This window comes from Haliaeetus leucocephalus, unplaced genomic scaffold (assembly GCF_000737465.1).
Source record: "Haliaeetus leucocephalus isolate CR32 unplaced genomic scaffold, Haliaeetus_leucocephalus-4.0 Scaffold840, whole genome shotgun sequence".
NCBI classification, from domain to species: Eukaryota; Metazoa; Chordata; class Aves; order Accipitriformes; family Accipitridae; genus Haliaeetus; species Haliaeetus leucocephalus.
In genome coordinates, this window is record NW_010973276.1 from 3,558,506 (window position 1) to 3,579,097 (window position 20,592).

Sequence of the window (20,592 nt, forward strand, 5' to 3'; positions counted from 1 at the left end):
CATCAGTGTGTTATCAACATTCTTCTCATACTGAATCCAAAACATAACACTATACCAGCTACTAGAAAGAAAATGAACTCTATCCCAGCCGAAACCAGTACAGGAAGCCAAGCCCATGCCAAGAGTGTGTATTTTAAGGAATAGCCAAATGCCATGGTATTCCTCTAGGAATAATGTACATGCAATGTAGTTACAGCATGTGGGACTCTTCCCTAAGAAGTGACTCTGAAAAGGACTTGTGGGTCATGGTGTAAAAATGGTAGAACTGGAGCTCCTAGTGTCAAAGATTTGGTGCTATCCATGCATTTATTTATGGAAGAAAATGGAATAGGAGAGTGATTACCTCTCTTTTTAGCTCTGATATGTCCATCACTGCAATGCTGTCCATTGATGAGACTTCAAGAAGAACGTTGAAAGGTCAGAGAGATTCCAGAGAGCATCAATAATAATTATAAACATGGAAAACGTAACTTAGAATGGCAAATTCAGGAAGTTTTTTAGTTTTTCAAGGAGATATCAAAGGGATGATTTGATCATTATCTGTCAGTGTTTGCATGTCCCAGACCTCTGTTTAGTACAGGGAAATTGGAAGTTGTATCATTGGAAGCTGTGGATGGAATCATTTCAATGCTCTGTTATTGAGGATGATTGCAGAAAGGGAAGTGAAGGCTTTGATGTAAGTGAATGCCCTGCGGAAGTCTGTTCTAGACCTGCCTTTGTCATGGCCTTCCTATGTGTATTAAACGAAGTGTTGGCAGATAGTCTATAAAATGAGTGGTTCTCTTTCTTTTATTTTTTCTTTTTTTCCCCTTTTTTAAAAAAAACAGTTATTGTTGCAAGTGGTTTTGGTATAGGATGTACAATTGGTAGCCTGTAGAGGGAAAAGAAGTAGGAGAAGAAATAGGAATCTGAGTGCAAGGTGAATCAAGTTTTAGATCCATTAGCAGAATTATGCAGAGGAACTTGCCTCTTTCCTACATGACTGAGCAAGCAGTAAGAAACTCTTTCTCCCATCCCTCTCTTTGTAATAATAATAATAAAAAAAGTTGAATGGAAAACATGAGGAGTTGCTGTTAATAGCTCCCCACATGTAAATACGTGGTTGGCAGAACCTTGCTAAAATAACCTTAGGGCACAGAGCCAGACTTTCTGTGCAGCTTACGTATGTAGATTTTGTAACCATAAGTCAATGTTAAAACATTAAAAACAGAATTTATATGTGTAATGGAAAGATTTAAAGTATGCTTGCTTTTCTTTCCTCTAGCCTGGGAATTTGATAAAAGAATGTTTTTCACTGAAAAAAAATTAAAACAAGAGCTGCCCTATGTTTTGTTTTTTAAGGTTCTGTTAAGCAGCAAAAATAGTTCTTAGGTAGTTACTTCTCCATATGTTGAATTGTAGGGGAGGAAAAATATATCCAAAGTATTTAGGAATGAAACCACATTAGTCATGAGGGATGATGACATCATCATGTCTTTCCCCATCGAGATGTCAAGTTTTAACTCGCTTCGTTGCTTGTTGCACTGTCAAGAGTAAGCATGATGTAGAACCAGTCAGTGTTTAAAAGAAGTTGGTAATAGCGCTCAGGTTATCTGAGAAATAAATCTAGATAGTGATCAAGGTTATACCCTGTGAAGTCAGAAGGTCCCTGCTCTAGAGAAAGCAATTGTTTAGGTGTGGTTATTTCCTGAGTTAAGTGTGATATCTACAATAAATTATTTAGGCATGTTCATTTTTATAAGAAAACTGGAGTAGTTCAAGAAATAAAGTATAGCCCATGTATGCAGATTATTTTTGCCACTAAGAGGAAAATAAATTAGTTTGATGAAATAAAAATATTAATATTTAATATCAGAATAATTTAATTGATATCACTTTGATTTCCACACCAAAGATCTTGGTTATAAATATCAAATTGGGAGTTGCATTCCTAGTCAGTTCTGAGGCGATAATTCAGCTCACAGTGTATGTGGGAAGCTTTGCTGCATTTGCAGGGGTGGTAGATTTCTAGTGAGACATTAAAATGGGGTCCCTCCTGCCCAGCTCTGTCATGGGCTGAGGAAGACTGGAATCAAGTGCTTCTGGAAGGATGAAGTGGGAATTCTCTCTTAGTAAGTCCAAGTGTGTCTCTCGGGGTATAGCTGTAGTGCCAAGTACATAATGGCTACTGCATACATAGAGTAAGTCCACTTACCATTCTGAAACCAGTATTGATGCTGTTTGTTTCGCACAAGATAAATGAGCTTTCCACAAAGGGGAAAAGATCATGTGGTAGTGTTGCTTTTCATAAACACAGAAATCAACAAACTAAACTGCTGGCAAAGAGGAATTCCCACTCAGTTTGTGTTGACTTGACTTTGTTAGCAACACTGCTTTCCCTAGGGTCTGTTTTCTTTCTTCTATTTCTTGAGGCTTTCTCAAGAACTAACGGTTTATTTCCTCTCTGGCAGCTAAACCAAGTAGTTTTTCTTTCAGTCTGAGCTGGGAGCAGAGGGTGAGGAGGATCTATCAGTACGGTGTTTCTAGAGGTAAATAGTGGCAGAATAATGGAGGCCCTTTTCCTAGGCTTCTATTTCACTTTGTTCTGACCTTCTCCTTTTGTTGGTCAGTGGTATGGTCAGCAGGCTTTTTAGCCAGAGAACCAAAAACTCTGCTTTCACCTACGTCCCTTCCCATCTCTGTTTCAGCAGCAGCAGCTGTATACTGTTGTATCTCTGTACTCAAGATTTTCTCTGTTTGTGCAGTGTGTGAAAGAGGCAGAGATTGTGAATTTCTTGGTTTTCTTGGCATTTCATGCCAATTCCATATTCTCCCAAATATGGAGAGAATCCTCCCAGCCCAAAACCCCAACTCTAGCAAGTAGTTTTAAAAAGTTCCTAGGATACTTACCCCTTAGTCATCTAGATAACAAAAAATATTCTGAAATACCTATCCCTACTCTCATCTGACATATAACTTCCAAATCTTACCGTCGTCCTTGACACAGGTGTCTCGGAAGAGTAATTGCACTAAACTGCCTGTTGTCAGCGAAGACCGTGTAATGTAATTTAAATAGATGCTTTATTCTATTCTGCTGCATTTTTCTAGCTGTATATTGTTCTTATCTGAATGTACCTGTGTTTATTTATAAGTTATCTGTTAAGGAGGCTAAATTACTCTACTTAGCAAGAGCCAAGTCGTCATAAGCATGGTAAGATGCAGTGTGCATCAGGCTTGTGTAGAGCAAAATTTATAAATATGGTTGCTTTTCTCAACAGAATTTTTGATGTTACTCAGCAATTCCTTCTTTTTTTTCTATTTTATTATTTTTTTCAGCATTCTCAGTCTATATACTGTCCTGAGATTAAACACTTGTTCTTACAAGAAAAAATAGCGTGCTATTTACAGAGACAATTTATAAGTGTTCCAGCAATGTAAAAGACCCTTAAAGTAGGCATACATTAAATTCTGCTCATTGTAGGGCCTTTTTAGATGCCAGATTAGAATAAAGTTTTATTTTAAGGGATAATTTCCAAGGATATAACAAATCTATACATGAGCTAGGCCAAATTAAGATCTTTGTACAGATAAAGGATTCACACAGAGATAATTTCTGTCTGTAAATGAAGTAATTCACATGAAACAATGACCCATGCAATCTGTGAGTAGGATCAGCTTCAGGATGCTTCCTCCACTGCTCCAGCCACAGAAATTCCAAGGGATACAAGCTTTGAAAAATCTCTGAGCAAGTTAGCATAGCTGTGATGTGCTTTGCTGCCCCTCATCTTGCAAGTGCATAAGCAACCAAAGTCTAGCTCTTAAACTTCTCAAATTTCAGAAGAATGTAATTCACAACACAAAAAATGTAACATAGAGTCTACTATCTTGATGTAAGACACACATAGGGTTTAATGGCTTTCTATATCAATGCTGCATGTTGAATTTTGCATCTGATTCAGCTAGAGTTTCATGTAGGAAGGGTTTAACTTGTTTATTGATGAAAAGAATCTGTCAAGGAGTTAATAGTTATGTGTTAGAGATACAGATGGATAATAATACCTATTATATTGCTGAACATCCAGATTAAAAATCTAAATCAAGTAACTACCTGTTTCTTTAAGTGTTGAAAAGAAGTCTCAAATGTTATTCTGTTGTTATTGTAATTGCTGCTAAATTTAATGTGTTGGTGAAATCAAACTTAATTATCTGCTACATTACTTTTATAGACACACACTGATTTAATTTGGTTTTAAGGTTTAATGAAGAAACTAGAAGAGGAGATAAATTTCAATTCATACTTGGTTACTGAAAAAATACCTAGAGAGCTTGAAAGTAAGAAGAATTCAACATATTTCCTACAAAAGGTGGTTGCAGAGCCAGCTATGAGTCAATCTGATCTCAATGCACTTGAAACCAAGGTACGTTGACCAAGGTCACACTTAATTTGTGTTCCGTAGCATGGTCTAAGGTTCTTGTACACTGTAGTTTTCTTACCCCTACTTTATATCCTTGAGAAAATGTGTCATTCCCAAAAGAACATCCCTTCAATTGTAAAACAAAAGATGTGTTAATCACTAAATGCAAACTCTCAGATAAGTTTTTTTAAAAAAACACAAAACAAACAAAAACAAACAAACAAACCCCAAACCCAACCCTATCCTTAAATGCTATTTAGAAAATTGTGTTAGCAATTTGCTATGGTATGAGCAGAGATGTTAATTTAGCACTAAAGGTTTGATTTTTCTTCTCTTCAGATTTCACTTGTTTTAAACTCACTGACATCAAGGGAGTTTATACCAACATATAGAGAGTATTTATGGAGTGGTAAACAATATTCTCCAAGTGATACATCTTCACAACATTATGTGTTAATCAATGTGCAATGGCTCAGAACTCCTTAGTGTTTGGAATAGGTCTGCATCATTTGTCTTAGTTGGTAAGACCAAAGGAAATTTGGGGATCAAATACTTGATTTACTTTTCCAGATTTTTTCAGAAGTTAAAAGCAAATAATGTTAGAATGACCAAAAATCCTTATTTGTAGTATGTATCCAAACTCTGCAGAGGGATTTGTTGCCACAGAAGTACATTTATACATTTCACTCAGTGAAGTTTTCATATTTGCATAATCCTAAATGAAAGATTAAATACGTAATACTATGTTCTAGAAGAATTTAGAGGAATGCTAATTATTAGTATTTCTGTTGGTGATGATGAAGATTTACAACAATGTTAGCTAGGGTAGGAAGACTAGTCCTACATACTACTAGGTACACTGTTCAGTCTAAATGTCTTCTCCTTCTACCAGTTGTTTTTTAATATTCTTAGGATCTCCAACTCAGGCTTTGCTGTGAAATATAGATAATGAGGAAAAGGAGTATTTGTAATAGATCAGAGAATGATTTACCTGTGGGCATGAGGGCTGCCATCCACCATTCTTCCTGTGTCTTGAAGCAGAAAGAGGTTCAGCAACTCCCTCAACATCATAGTAGCTTGTGCATTCACACACAGAACATGCCAAAGTAATAAAGAAATGCCCACAGGTTTTTTGGATCAGACAAGAATCTGCAGTCAAGTGTCATCAAGAATACATTCTGTTTTAAGGTTAAGACTACTTTTTACAAAAGTAAAATCAGTGACAGCCTAATGCCATTTTGGATTCTGATCATTATACTTCTAAGGATGACAGCATTATTAAGTGGTAGACCAGGTCTGAAATAATAATAAACTAGCTCTGTGATTCAGCCTTTGCTTTTGTAGTTTATTTCTTCTAATCAAAACAATATTTGTGGTTGCAGTAACTTCTTTTAGGCACAGTTGAAGCCCTGTTTTGCACCTTTCTTTTCCAAGAGTATTGTTGGGGTTTTGGCAATATTTTAAAGAACGTCAAGGGTTTTTTTTTTTTTCTCTTTCTCCGTGAGGTAACCTTTTAATTTGTTATATTTTGGAAGTATGTTCTTAATAGATAATAAAAATATGTCATATACTTGGCTGTTATCACAGCATGGCCTTAGACAGCATTTTTTTTTTTTTAAAGTCAGCCTTCTATTAAAAAGGAGCTGAACTGCACTATGCATGCTACTATCATGCGTTTTATAATGTATAAAACAGGAATTTATTCACAGAAGGGAATTCTTATGCCATCTTCAAATTCAGGCCTGTTCTACCACTTACAGGCTTTTGTAAAGGAATAGAATTTACAGGAGATATCTTTTCCAGGTGCTGGAGTATTTTTAGTCCTATTGAGCACTTTATTTGAAATACTTAGCTTTCAAAGTACACGGATATTGCTCATAGAAATGTTAGGGTAATGCCCAGCACTGTACCTGCGTTACATTTTGACTTCATTGGATTTCAGTACATATTTACACTGCTTGCTTATCAGCACTCATCTAGTTAGCAGAGAATTAAAGGAAGGTTGCTAGGGCTGTGGTTTCCATGGCTGATGAGAGTCCCAGTGTAGCATTAAGTCAGGACTGGAAAAGCTGGAGTCAGTACACTAGTGTAGCTGTTTATGAGTTTCCAGATGCAGTAGGCTCTAAAGCTTCAGCTAGAATGAAGATCAACAATTTGAGATTATGGACAAACAGGTGCATTTTGCGGCAGTAGAAAGAAGGTACCGTAGAGCTGGAATATGGTGGTCTGTGACTCTTCAAAACATTGATGAAATTTTATATCACTTAGTCTTTATTTGCTCCCCTTTAAACTTTTGATAAATGGTTGAGTGAAAAGGATTTTTAGTTAATATTGATAAAATTACATTTTTCACATAGTATGTGACATCAGTCTTTTTTCTGTCTGTACCAATTCACATGCATTTTTCTCTCCACGTACACCAGTTTGCTTCATTTTCAGGGCCAATGTCATGCTTCTGCCTTATCATAAAGGCACAGAACTGGAAATCCAAAAACACAACCTCTTCCTGGCCAACACTTAATGACTCATTGAGTTTTTTGGGTTTGTTTCTCTGTTTTAAAAATGGAAGTAGCTGGATTGTAAATCTTGTTTGCAAAGCCTTTAATTCTTGGAGAAGACAAAGAAATAAAGCTCCGTTTCCTTAGTTTTCTATTCTGTCTTGCAGATAAATGAAGTGAACGCACAAATTAATCAGCTTATTGAGAAAAGAATGATGAAGTATGAGCCAATTGATAGTAAATTTTCTATGTATCGCCAACAGGTAAGAAGGAACAAAACATTTGTTAAGCAGAAGCAGTAAAGCAATTTCAGTCACTGATCATCTTCTATACTGATTTTTTTTCTTTAATTTATTTAGCATAAATCAGTAGAAATACATAATAATGGAAGACAAAAAGAAAATAAATAGCTGTTGAACATATGTAAGCTTAGCTCTGAGTCAAACAATTGCTTTCAATCATGTTAGGGAGTTTGTATTGACTGCTGTCCTTAAGCTGTTAGGTGTTGCCCTTAAGCTGTTAGGTGTTGCCCTTCAGCTGCATCACAGTAATTCTGGAAGGATCATTTTAGAGGAGCTATTTTGGTAAAGCTCCAGCTGTGGACAGATTCTTGAAAGGCAGCATGTGGGCTGACTGCTGCAGTCAGACCTGGATGCAAGGCTTGCTTTCAGTTATATCCCTTGCTTGTGTTTGACCACATGCTATTTTTCCCGTTGCATCTATTAAGAAGGTATTCTTTGATTTTTCATCCTGAGGCTATAAAATAGTCTTTCTATAAAATAGGCTGTCTAGTCTTAGTAAATTCACAAGTTATAAAGAGGATTTATGAACTCTGAGATTTTCAGAGCTTACGCAGAAATGTAAGTGATTTCTCTTCCAGGCAACCTGTACCGCTGCTAATTTTATTGAAGATTTTCATGATGATACGGTGATGGTTTAAAAAAATAAAAAGGCTTAAGTAAAATGTATCAGTGGGAGGAAAAAAATTGTGATAAAATATATACTGCAGTTCAATCACATATGCAATATGAAACGCACCATTTTGTTTTGTAAGAGATGCTCCTCTTCTCTAAAGAAAAGCCTGCTACAATAATGTGCTGGTACCAAAGCACCAACTGGCTTGTGATATAATTATGTTCAATGTTCAATGGAGGAACCACTCCACGAGTTCAGGTTGCTGCTGTGAGTTGAAGGCATATGGTGGTCTTTGCTTTGTTCTGCTAGGGACGGGCTTCTGTTTCACAAAATAATCATATATATTGTACCACAGTTTGTCACTGCAGATATCTTGTGAAGCAAAGAGCTGAGATACTACCCCAGCAGAATTCTGTTAGGTATATTTTTGGAAATAAAGCTGGTCCTTTTAACCTAGTGTGAGAAAGCCAGTGTGTATTTTGCTTCATTTGTTCTTAAGTTTTGCCTTTCATATGAAGAAACTAACCATGCCTCCAAATTCATGCACATGCATCTAAATTAATGTGTTGCGTTATTTTAAAATATTTTAAAATAGTATACTTTGGCAAGATAAAAATGCCTTTTTTTTTCCCCTCTGAACTAATGTATACTTATGTTCCCAAATCTGTTAGCTTCTGGTCAAATGTTATGTACTATTAAATATTCCATCTTTTATAAAATATTATTTTTTAAATGCTTTATCTTCTAGACTCAAAAAGAAAAAGAATAATCTGTAATCTACACTATTTCTGTACTGTATTGCTTTATTCATTGTCTTCTAGTTATTTGCCAAGATTTAGTGGCTCAGTTCTGCTGTTAGTATAACATATTTCTGTAGGTTGGAGTAGGTTGGAGTTATAAAAATCTGTATTATGGCATTTGTGAAATCTTGGATAACTTTCCAGTTAAGCCATGTTGGTGTATCTTACATATGCACAAAAAGGGACTAAGTAGAAGAAATGGAGCTGCTAAAATGCCTACCTTTTTCTTCAATGAAAATGAAAAAATGAGGTGAAGAAATGTAAATCTAAAATGTAAAATATATCAACATGAATGCAGGAAAAAAGGGTATGCTTGAAATCTCGGCCATACTGAAGAAAGTTGGGAGTCTGCAATCAGCTTGAATGAAATTGTGGTTTAACCCACTGTATATAATGTGTGATCGATGCTTTTTTCTTTGCAGTGAGACATGCTCACATTTCTTAATGAAAATCAGTTTCTGACAGTTAAAATGTGGTTTCAGTGGTGCAATGCCTGAAATTTAATGGATTGCATTTTACCAATGATTAAACAAGGCAATTTTTACTTTACTTGTCCATATGCATTTTTAATGATCATGCAGGCATCTATAATTTCCCGGAAAAAGGAAGCCAAGGCAGAAGAACTTCAGGCTGCTAAGGAAGAGATGGCCAGCGCTGAAAGGCAGATGCTGCAGAAGACCAATCAGGCCCATGAGTTAGAAGGCTCTGAAGTTCTGAAAGGGGATGAGGTATGCAATATAACAGTAGATATAAGGAAGAGGAAATTTTTAAGAGGTGGATCAATTTTTAACAACTCACAATCTCCTTTTAACTTTACATTGCAATAACTGCTTCTACAGTATCTTATCCTTTTTTCTAGTATGTTGTCAAACTACATGGCCTCAGCATTGCAACAGATTGGCCTCTGTTTTTTTAATGCACATATTTTGTCATCAAATTCCAAAATTAACATATTTGAAGACTTTTTCTTTAAATGTGCAGATACTACAATGCTGTTCAGTGCTTTCAAATGCTTTCCAATGTTTATACTGCAGCAGTGCTTGATTTGTAGCTATTTTCAAAGTAATAATTTCAGTTCTTCACATTGTACCTAATAGATTGCAAGGCATATGAGGACTTAATGTTGGGCTGTCTTAACATCCCAGACTCTGAGTCAAAATAATGTCAATATCATCACAATGGTATGATGGTAAATAACTAATTATAAAAGTCAATGAGACTAATGAAGGGATTAGGAGTTCAAGTGATAAGTCAGGTAGATCAATTTTATTATTTGATGTATAATAAAAATCTGCTTTACTATCTGTTCTCTATATGATATATGATCATAAAGCATAATACCAGCAATTACCAGAAACGCAGTTAATCCTGTTGTATTTACTACCCACAAAAGTTTTTCCTTAAAAAAAATTTTCCCAGACCCTTCTGAAGTTTATCTGCCATACAGACTTTGACTAGCACAATCAGCATAGCTCAGGCAAAGTTATATCTGAAGCTGTATTTATCAAAGCAGCTTTTTCTTCTTCAAAAGTTTGCAAAGAATAAGGCTGCTGCAGCTGGGTAGTGGTTTGTCAGCAAAATGAATTGACTTTTCTTAAGACAATAATTTCTTTCAGCTTGGAAAAAGCCTGCTAAGTGTACTTACAGGCAGAATCACTAAAGCAAAGAGTATTTTAGCTGCATCTTTCTCTGATTTAATATATCTTTTCATTTCCTCCATATTGTGTTAATTTGCACTGCCATCATTTATCAAGAGTAACACTCTTCGCTTTCTTTTTGTTTGTCTGTTTCTGTGCTTTTTTTACATACTACTCAATACAGGGAACGCCCTTTGTAGAAGGAACTCCCTTCCTGATCCCATGCCTGCTCCACAAAAATCAATTTTCTTTTAGAGGAGTTTTAAAGAGTGAATCAAGTATGGAAACATGGATGTGTTAAGGCATTAAGGCTTCCTGTATAATATGGAATACATGCAAATTTCACTTGTGCCTTCTTGCCTTTCTTCCCTTCTGTAAATCAAGATGAAAACTACCGGTGGAAGCAAGGGCACAGAGACTTTGAAGAATTAAGATGTTGATTTCTCTTACCATAACATACTATATATATTCCATAGGTGTTCCATAGGTAGCAATAGTAAGACCACCACTGCATTAGATTTCCCTCCACTACAAGGTTTTTAACCCCAGTGGTCATGGCATGTTGCTAAAGTCTTTGACAGCTTTTTAAATAAAAATAAAAACAGAAGAAAGACAATCTGTGTTCCATGACATGTGATGGGATAGAAGTGTTTAATTAATCAACAAGAATGCATTACCAAGACAGCAACACATGTTTTACATTATCTGTAAATGCACTGTAAGGTGAGAAGTAATTCATGTTGTGCCTGTTCTTGAGGGGGACAACATACTCTGATCCATAGTAATTCAAGGAGAGCTGGATAGGAGGGAAACATGGTTACAGAACCTCGTAAGACTCTTAATAATGAAAAATTCAAGTTAATTGTCTGACACAAGGAAGAGGTTCAAGACAGAAAAAAAGGCAAGACCTATTCTGAACATAACCTGCATTCCTTTTGTTCAAATATATTCTGCTTTTGCCATTTTAAACCTTTTCAAGTCTTCATTTTGAGGAGTGAAGAATAAATGGCTGAGCACTTTGGACAAAACCATCAGCTTAAAATAAGAAGTGTTTGTCTTTTCGTAAGAAGCATTTCCTGTTTTGTAAAATACTTTCTGCACATTGGCCCAAGGAAGCCAGTATTATACAGTCCATGTCCTGTTCTTGTTTATTACTTCATTAGATACACCATAGTGGTACTCATGGGCACCAGTGTAAAGCAGTAAAAAGGGTGTTTCCTATGGCTAAAAACTAGGAAAGGATTTGAATTCTTGATGATTTTGACAGTTGCTTTTTCAAAGGTTGCAGTTTCCTCATCTGGAAAATGGAGATATTGATATTGAATTCTTTTGTAAATGTCTCCTGCCAAAAATGCTGCATGGGACCTTGGTACTATGGTCTTTGTATCTTCTTAAAGTACATTGCAAACGTATTTTATAGAAGTAGTCCTGCTTCAGAGTCTAGGTTGTGAGAAGACAGGACTGATAGATGAGATAAATAAGTTGGCAGGGAAGAGGTGATGAAGCAAAAGTGAAGTGAATAGGTTATCTCTCATCAGTAAAAGTCTCAGTTCATCACTCACCAGACAACCTTTTGGTATAGATTTGTTTCTGATATGTTATGCTTTTAAATTTGTGTTTTCTGATTCAGTGCTCTGTTACTCCAGCTTGGAGCCAATACAGAAGGAAAGCTTGATTAATGTAGTAGCGGTGAGTCACTGTTGCAATACGTGTGTCCAACGGGGACAGAAAGAGGTTGTCCATTCAACCTTCACTCTGCACTCTCTGACAACCGAGAGCATCCTTATGCTTTCTTGTTGAAATCACACACATTTTACATTTAGTTCCTCCATTTTCAAAACGGAAGAAAGAGGGGGTTTTAACAAATAGTTTTGCTGTGTTAAGTTTAAAACAGGCTTTTAATACTGCCATGTTTAACCTATAAATGCTACAGTTAAAGAATTATTTTTCTCCTATACCCAGTATTTCTCACCTTCTCTTTGTCTGGCTTTGCTGTATCCTCTCATATCATGGCACTCACAAGGCTTGGCAATCAAAGAATCAGTGCCTTCCTAGCTTGTGCTCCCGTACCAGTATTTGGATCTCCAGTTGAAGTCTTCTTAGCACTTCATTCAGCAAAAGGTCAATCCTGGCTTAAGTTTTTAGGTGCTAGTGTTTTGCCTTCTCCTCTAATCATAAAAAGGAATGTGAGAGCATTCCAGTTGGTTGGAGAGGTTGTACACCTAGATACAACTTAGAAGAAAGAGCAGAGAATAACCAACTCATTTACATCGAGCACAAAAAGGTAGGAATAAGTTGTCTGCTTCAGGGATTATGAAATCTTTTTAAGTACTTCAAACGAAGTACAATGAGCATGGGGCAGTTGGCAGGCTCCTAGCTGCAGCTGTCAGATCCTGAAAATTAGGGAATCAAATGTTGACACTTAGAAGGCTAGATGGTTCAATTACAAGTGATCCTAGGTAAAGCTGTGATATTTTTAGCTCTTTACACAATGCATTGTACTTTTCAGAGTTCAGCATAGGGCCCCAAGAACCTAGACTTTCCTAAGGTATCAGAATAGAATAGTATCATAGCTGTGATTAGCTACAGTAGTTGAAATGAATATGTTTTTGAGAACGTGGCATAGAAAGTTCTATCAGCTTGTTAACATATATTTGAGGTTTGCATATTCATTTATGTAAGGAGTTTAATTTTTTTCATACAAATGCTCATCCATGCCTACCTGCCCCCTGGTAAAACAATATAAAAAAATGTTTCAATATGCAAACAAAGAAAACAGTCAGTCTTGGACCATAGATCTTGTCACTTTTCCTCTAAAACCGTCAGGTCCATCTGAATCCACCAGAACAGTTATCAAGCTCCAAACTAGGTGGATGGATTTCTAAGAGAATAGCTATAAAGGAGCTCACAACTCAAACATGAAGTGGTTTAAGCGAGGATCCAGCCTATATTATCCTATCAGTTTGCTGTCTTTCTCTCAACTTTTCACTAAGGTTCTAGGTACAGTTATATTTCTGTCTGTCAAAGGCTCCTTACACACGAAAATAGGAGAGTAGCTGGTAGTCAAGTTGTGAGAACAAAAGTGGCAAATCTGTAGGATTCTTACAGAAGCCAGAAGCTTTTTGTTGTAAGAAGTTAACCATAATTTAAGCCAAATGTATGCAGTGATTCAGACAAAACTGAACTGAACTGGATGCTCTTTCAGCACCCACTGGCATGAATAAATCATCAATTTTATTGATCTGTGCATTTTCAGTAATAACTGAAAATAATTTTTCATTATAAATATTCTGATTGATCCAAATTATTAGTAATGGCTACTTTAATACTTCTTTCCCGACCAGAAGCAAGTACTCCTAGAAGAGATATCCTACTTAATGCTAATGAAGAATTTTCCTGATTGATCTGTCCAATGAGCAGGCTGTAGGATACTTCCGTTTTAACAGATTGAGATAATACTGCTCGTATCTTCTAGAAGTTTGTCCTTCTATGTATGAGTTATTAACTATATCCCACAGTGGCTGTACTAGCTTAAATTTAGAGGCTCTTTGGAAAAAGTACTGAAAATCTGTCATGATCAGGAACTTTCCTAACTGAATTTTAATACTTTGGACAGCCTGTATCCCATTAATTGGTCTAGTTAGAAAATTAAAACATCTGTTCTCAAGTCTTAATAAAAATAGAGATAGTCAGCTAAGATTTTCTGCAATTATTGTGCTTATACAAATAATTGTATTAACAAAACGGTTTATTTGGAACCTTGTTTAGATTATGCTTTTCAGAAAGAATTTTTTTTACAGTTAATACTTTATTTTCTGTAGTACTTTTGTATGAAGAATATTTTGATTACTATAACACAATCAAATTGATACAGTAATCCAGCAAATACTATTTTTAAAGATTTGACTCAAAATTGAGGGATTAATCTGGGATTTGTTCTTTTCTGAAAACAAGCTTATCTATTTTCTCCTTTAATGATAATCTTAGAATAAGAACCTTATGAAAACTTCACATGGGGCAAATGTTAGTTTTAAGGAGACAAAATGATGGGCTTATAGTGAAAGCATAAGACTAAGCATTAGAGGGACTGGGCTTTGATCCCAGTTCAGCAGTGCACTGAAGCATGTGGTCAACATGCTTATGTTCTTTCCTGGGGGGGGGGGGTAACCCTCCAGCTTCTTCATGGTCCTGAAGAAGCCATTTTAATAGCCATGGTTCGATTTTGTCATATTTAGAATTGTCGTAATACCTAATTACTTCACAAAAGTGTGGTAAGACTTAATCTGGTGATAGTGATCTCTTTCAGATTGTAGTAAGTGGAGAAGCATAAAGTACTAGCATTGCTGGATTCTTTCAATAAAAATGGAACATAATACAGGAAAGCTGCCTAGGGATGCTCGATACCTGCATGCTGCAGGACATTACATGACAGGTCAAAGTCCTGTTTTCATTCACTCTATTTCATAATCTAGATTCCACGCTTGTTAGGTTACAGTCACCCATAAAAATAGCCAAGTCAAAAAGCATAATCTTTCTTTGCTTTCATTTGGATCGTTTTTATATCTCAGGGGGCTCTGACTCCGCTAGCAAACATGGGTTTCCAGGCTTGTTTACTTTAACTGCTAACTCAGTGCCAGCATTTGGTTCTTGTCCAGTCATTTAATCTTTGAAGCTTAAATAACTATTTGTGTTAAGTTGCTTGAGAAAGAAAAGCTTACTAGTGGACATAGCCTTGAATGGCACATCACTGTGGGTACTGACAGATCCATGGGAATTCTGTAGGTTGAGCCTGCTGAGTTTCTACGCAGGGAGTGGTTGACCTGGTCTATGGGAAAATGCTGCTGCACAAAAATTGATTCCTTTTGGTTAGTTAACTTTGAAGTGATATGGCTAGACAATGTTATTCTTTTGTGACCTATTCAAATTATTTAAAAGACCTTTTATGGCAGTAAAATACAATGTTTTATAGCATTTTAAGGGCTTGATTTTTCATCTACATATAGATGGGAGCGTGAGATGTATAAAGGTTCAGAAGTTATGCTTACACAAGTGAAAGCACTAGTATTTTACAAGAAGCTTATTTTCAATTTTTGGAAACCTACGGAATGATTCTCAACTTTTAGGCTGAAGAAACCTAATTTTGCTATAAGACCCCTACAAGCTGCTGATTGAAGTGTAGTCAAATCTAGTAACTCCAGCTCTGAATTTGGCCCTGGATCTAAAGAAGCCTTCAGTTAGTGAGATTTTGAGGGGCTGATCTGTGCTGCCTTTGGAGTAGGTGAAGTCTTTTGAAAATTCTGCCTAACTATTGATTGATTTTCTACATATATTATCATTTTGCTACAGTTGTTTATATCTTGTTTTACCTTGTTTGCTGCAATAAAAGCTATGTGAAAGGTTAAGTTTGCTTTTAAAAAGCCAAAGATTGTGATAAAAGATAAACATTCATCTCCTAAAATGGATAGCTTTTGCATGTCAATATAAATAACCTGTAGTTTGTTTTGGATGAAATTTTTATTATCTAGTCCTAACTTAATCAACTAATAATAGAACATAGGTAGAATCAGTTCTTTAATCAGCAAGATTCTTTGACTTCCATTGTGAAATACATTATGCCTTGAATATTGAATATGCAAATACTTTACCTCCCACTTGAGCTATTTTCAAGACCTTAAAAGTAGCTATAGAAGTGGATAATAGTTTGCTTTTCATCCTGGGATAAACTGACAGAAAATCGTTCAGATTTGATAGCTGTATGTGGTCACATATTAAGTAAGTTTAATCCTTTACATAGTTCTTTACTATATTCCACTGGTCAAATGAAATATCTCAGGAACTACTCGATCAAGACATACGACTGTGCTTCCCTTAAATTTTCCTCAGTTAATTGGAGATTGTATTTATACTTTTATAATCTCTTGAAAATCACAGATAACTTGGTATTGTCTAAGCAATTAAAAAAAAAAGCCTTTTGTATTAACTAGGAGGATATACTTGAATTTGCTATGAAAAATAATTAATTCTGGTAATACTATATTAAGTGTGCCAGTAATATAACAAAGACAGTATGACAGTAACAGAACTGCCTCCGCTGTGCAGTGCTGTGGCTTAGGTGACCTTGTCTATCCTTGTCCTAGGTAGTACGCACAATGTAAAATGGTATTCCAAAGCCACACATAGTCCAATCTGCATAGAGCACATTGAGTAATTTGTGGGTTTGTTCTTTCACCAAAAACGTTTATAGCTTTTGGCTTTAAAAATAGTTCTGGAGCATAGCAAGAGAGAAGCAGCTTTGGCCTAGATATTGCACAGGATGGCAGATGAACAGGGTTGATTTCATTTTGGGCATTTTGCCCAGGACACTTTTTATAGAACATACAGTTACTCTGGGGGTTCTTAGGCTGTGGTCACATTGGTTTTTTGGATTTATACTTTAGAAGGGAGAGGCATAATTTTGCAAAAAGAAAAATTCATGTAAATTTCAAAATCTAAGTTCTTTTATGTTTGAGTTTTAAACTTGTATCAGTGATAGTGGGACTATATTTTCTCCTCGGGGCTGCCTGTTTTATGCGCACTCTGCAGATGCTGAAGCCCTCCTCATTAAGGAACATTCTGAAGCCTGTTCTTACATCATTTACTCTAATAAATTTTATTTGCTTTCCATCTCTGGATCTGAATGCATTTTTGAGCTGTGACTGGCATTTGCCTTATAGCTCTCGCATAAAATATTAGAATAAGAGCTAAGCCTGTCTGACAGATGGAAAACATTAAGGCAAAGAAAAATATTACATGTTTGTTTCAACACCTGGTATTTCATACGTGTTACAAATTGAGCACACATGGATTCAGATGTAAATTAGCTAAGGCTGTTGATCTGTGAGGATATGTATTATTTTACTTAGTCTTTAATAAAAATATAAATTCTCCATTTTTAGATTTTGAGTGAAATAGATACTGCACTTCTCTGCTTCTGTGTAGGGACTCTGCTTTTATTTTCCTGGTTTTACAAACTTAGCCAGTGATACCGTTTAGGTCTGCAAGAGTCAAGAAAAGAGAACAACAAAATTTAACTATTGAGAACTAGCATTTAAAAAGAAAGATGGTCTTTTCCCAGGCCCTCTTCTGTTCCAGTTTTTCTGCACTTTCTCATCATGTTTCTTAGTCTGCAGAGCTCTTTGGGGTTACACACTGCTGATGTGGTGCTCTGTTGCAAGTGCAAATTACTATTACATTAACATTTTTTTATTATCCATGATTCTCACAACATTTTGCAAAGAGTAATTACTTTTCCAACTGTCAAATGGTGGTAAGCAGAACTGAATGATCTCACTATTACAAATGAGTGAGCTGGGACAGAAGGCAATAGAGCTGGTTTTCTTGATCTCACTCAGTGAACAAATGCAGAGCTGAAAATAAATAGACCCTGGGAATCCTGAATTCCAGTTCTCTGTTCTAAACACTTAATCTTCAATATGCAGTCCAAATAGGATAATTACATTTATATAGCAACAGTCTGTGATAAGGCCCTTTTTTGCTTTAAGTTAAATGATATTTCTGTTCTCTGTCTTTCCAGTTTAAACACTATGTTAATAAGCTCCGGAGCAAGAACACATTTTATAAAAAGAAGCGACTGGAAATAGCAGAAATTACAGCTGAGTATGGTATCCTCCAGAGGACAGAAGAACTTCTAAAACAGCGCCACGAGGCTATTCAGCAGCAGTTGGTAATACAAGCATTTACTGCTCCCACAGTCCATCACCCTTCTTTCCCTGATAATAGCTATATAATAAGATGAATGTTGTTTTGTTAGATTCTAATGTATATCATCCTCAGCTCTCCTGCTGTCATTAGTAAGAGAGTCATTACGGTATAAAATTTATTTTTGTTTGTTGATTATGCTAAGCTTCTGTACTTCATGTTCAGCAACTGTTTCTTACAGGCAGTCAGGACTGTTGTGCAGTTTCTTTTTAGACTGAGGGGCTTGACCCTGCATTTTAAAGTCAATGGTAAATCTTCACTAACTCCTGTTACAGCAAGGCTGGTTTCTTAAATTAGTTTTTGGTATCCACATACATAGTAAGGGCTTTGAAAATTATCAGCAGCAAGCAGGACTCAAATTACTGCTGCAAAAAATATAGGAATAGTATTTAAAAAAAGAGTGGACAGGAAGGAAATGTTCTAACCCCAGAATATTTAGAAGAAAATGCATTTCGCAGTCAGTGAAAAATTTAAAACCAGATGAATGCTTTTTCTAAACCAGAATAGCAGGAGAAAGATTTCTGCTATGCATAACTAAGCATTCAGGGAATATACATGCATCCCAAATGCAGTACTACTGCTGTAGTATTTTCTTCCAATACCAGTAGTCTTGTTATCAAAATATTGTGTTTCATCTATATCTGGTTTGTTAAATGTACATATTTTGCATTTTTAAACATAAAGGTATTTACCTTATTAAAAGAAAATTGGAAGTGTGAAAATACATGGGATAGACTTTGGAAAGATACTCCCATAGATGCAGTGGATGATGTCATGCTATTTCAGTAGGGCATTCATTGTTTAATTAAAAATAAAACCAGAACTGCTACCTGGGTAGAAAGAAGCACCTAAGTAGTAGGATCAGAGCTTTTTCTGGTGATTGCTCCTCAGCTAGAAGGAAGGTGAAGAAACACGAACGTTTATTTATAGCAGGATAACTAAGGTACACTAGTCATCTCACAGGAAAATCACAGCAGAGACAAAGCGCTAGAAGTTTTTTTGTGAAATGGCTACACATGGTCAACAGTATATTCTCATTCAAGTCTGACCTTTTCTAAACTACCTTGCAGTAAAACTACAGAGCTTTGACTTCATCAAGTTCTTACCACCCATAGAATCAAATATACTTTTTCAAGCCCTGTCAAACAACACACTGCTGTTAAAGTCTACAAAATGCTCCCATCATGGTAGCAGTAGCTATTAGTAGAGTTAAATCTTTTCTTAAACATATGGTTGTAAAAGGTTTTTGAGGATAATGGACTTGGAGTTCATAGACACATGGCATTTTTAAGAAGGAATGTTTTGCATTTTAACAAATTGTGCATACGTAAATCAACGCTTAGCTTTCAGATTTCAGCAAATACCCTCCTTACGTACTTAATAAGCAAGCATTGCTAAAGACCATTACATCAACATATAATTAAATGTAAAGTTTATGTAATATAATGCTAGAATTTGGTAAGATGGTATTAGTATTACTATAACGAATACAATAATTAACTTAGATTTACTTGACCTGTTTAAAAAATAAGTTAGCTACATCTTCAGATTAAGCATCTGGATTTTACACATTGAACCTCTTCAGAGCCTGACCTAAAGACCACTTCACTTTGTGGAAACTTTCTGGTAATTTCACTGGGCATTGGATGACCAAATAGTGTATTTACAGAAAGCTGTCATTATCCTACTGTACAGGCACTAGATAAAAAGTTAGTTTTTCTGGCAGATAGATTATTAATCACTTTTAAAATAAATTGACTACAGTACTTATCTTTTCCGCTTTCTTACAATATTTTGGCTCTATGAAGGAATTTGCTATGTTACTTGATTAATGAACTCACACTCAGCATTTATTTTTTGTGTCTGCAGCAAGCTATTGAAGACAAGAAAGGTATTTCTGGATATAGTTACACCCAGGAGGAGCTGGAAAGAGTATCTGCAGTAAAGAGTGAAATGGATGAAAAGAAAGGCCGGACACTAGATAACATGTCTGAAATGGTGATTTTTGTCTTAAACTATTGTATTTCCTTAATTTGAGTATCATCTGGTTCCTCAGCATAGAAACCAAGTTTAATATTTTTGTTTGGGGTTTTAATTTTCTTTTAATCTATGTTTATATAATAAAAAAATTTCAAACAGTATACATCTGCACAGGTAATCTTGAAAAAGTTTACTAAAATGTGCATTTCTTTTAATTTAGAATTATAAAAAAAATAAATCCTACAAATAAATCCTACTTTCCTCCCCTTCAGAAACATAAGGGATATCAAGTCTTGTCATCTTTGGTTTTTTACTTTTTTTTATTTCAGAAGTGGTTTCATATTTGTTCTCGCACATTATTTGAAAGAGACAAATGGTTTGAATCTTTAACTGAATCTTTTTCTAAAATATTTATAAATCACTGGAGTTAAGCATTTGTTAAAAAATACTTAATATGTCTAAAGAGCTAAATATCTTGTCTTTTTCTCTATACCCTAATTTTCAGTTGCGCTTAGAAATGTCATGTTTTAATTTAACTTCCCACATAGCCATAGAAGCAAGACAGAACTTGAATTTCTAATTTGAAAATATTATAAAAGAGCAAAAAGCA

General features: G+C 35.5%; 1 protein-coding gene across 1 annotated transcript in view; it reads left to right on the plus strand.

Annotated features, from left to right (window-relative positions):
- The window catches only part of IFT81 (intraflagellar transport 81), a 43,511-nt gene that overhangs the window by 12,012 nt on the left and 10,907 nt on the right, over window positions 1-20,592 (plus strand). The window contains exons 8-12 of the mRNA XM_010582196.1: window positions 4,234-4,397; window positions 7,060-7,155; window positions 9,189-9,335; window positions 17,818-17,967; window positions 19,872-20,000. Of these exons, the coding sequence (XP_010580498.1) occupies window positions 4,234-4,397; window positions 7,060-7,155; window positions 9,189-9,335; window positions 17,818-17,967; window positions 19,872-20,000 (686 nt within the window). The remainder of the gene's footprint in view (window positions 1-4,233; window positions 4,398-7,059; window positions 7,156-9,188; window positions 9,336-17,817; window positions 17,968-19,871; window positions 20,001-20,592) is intronic.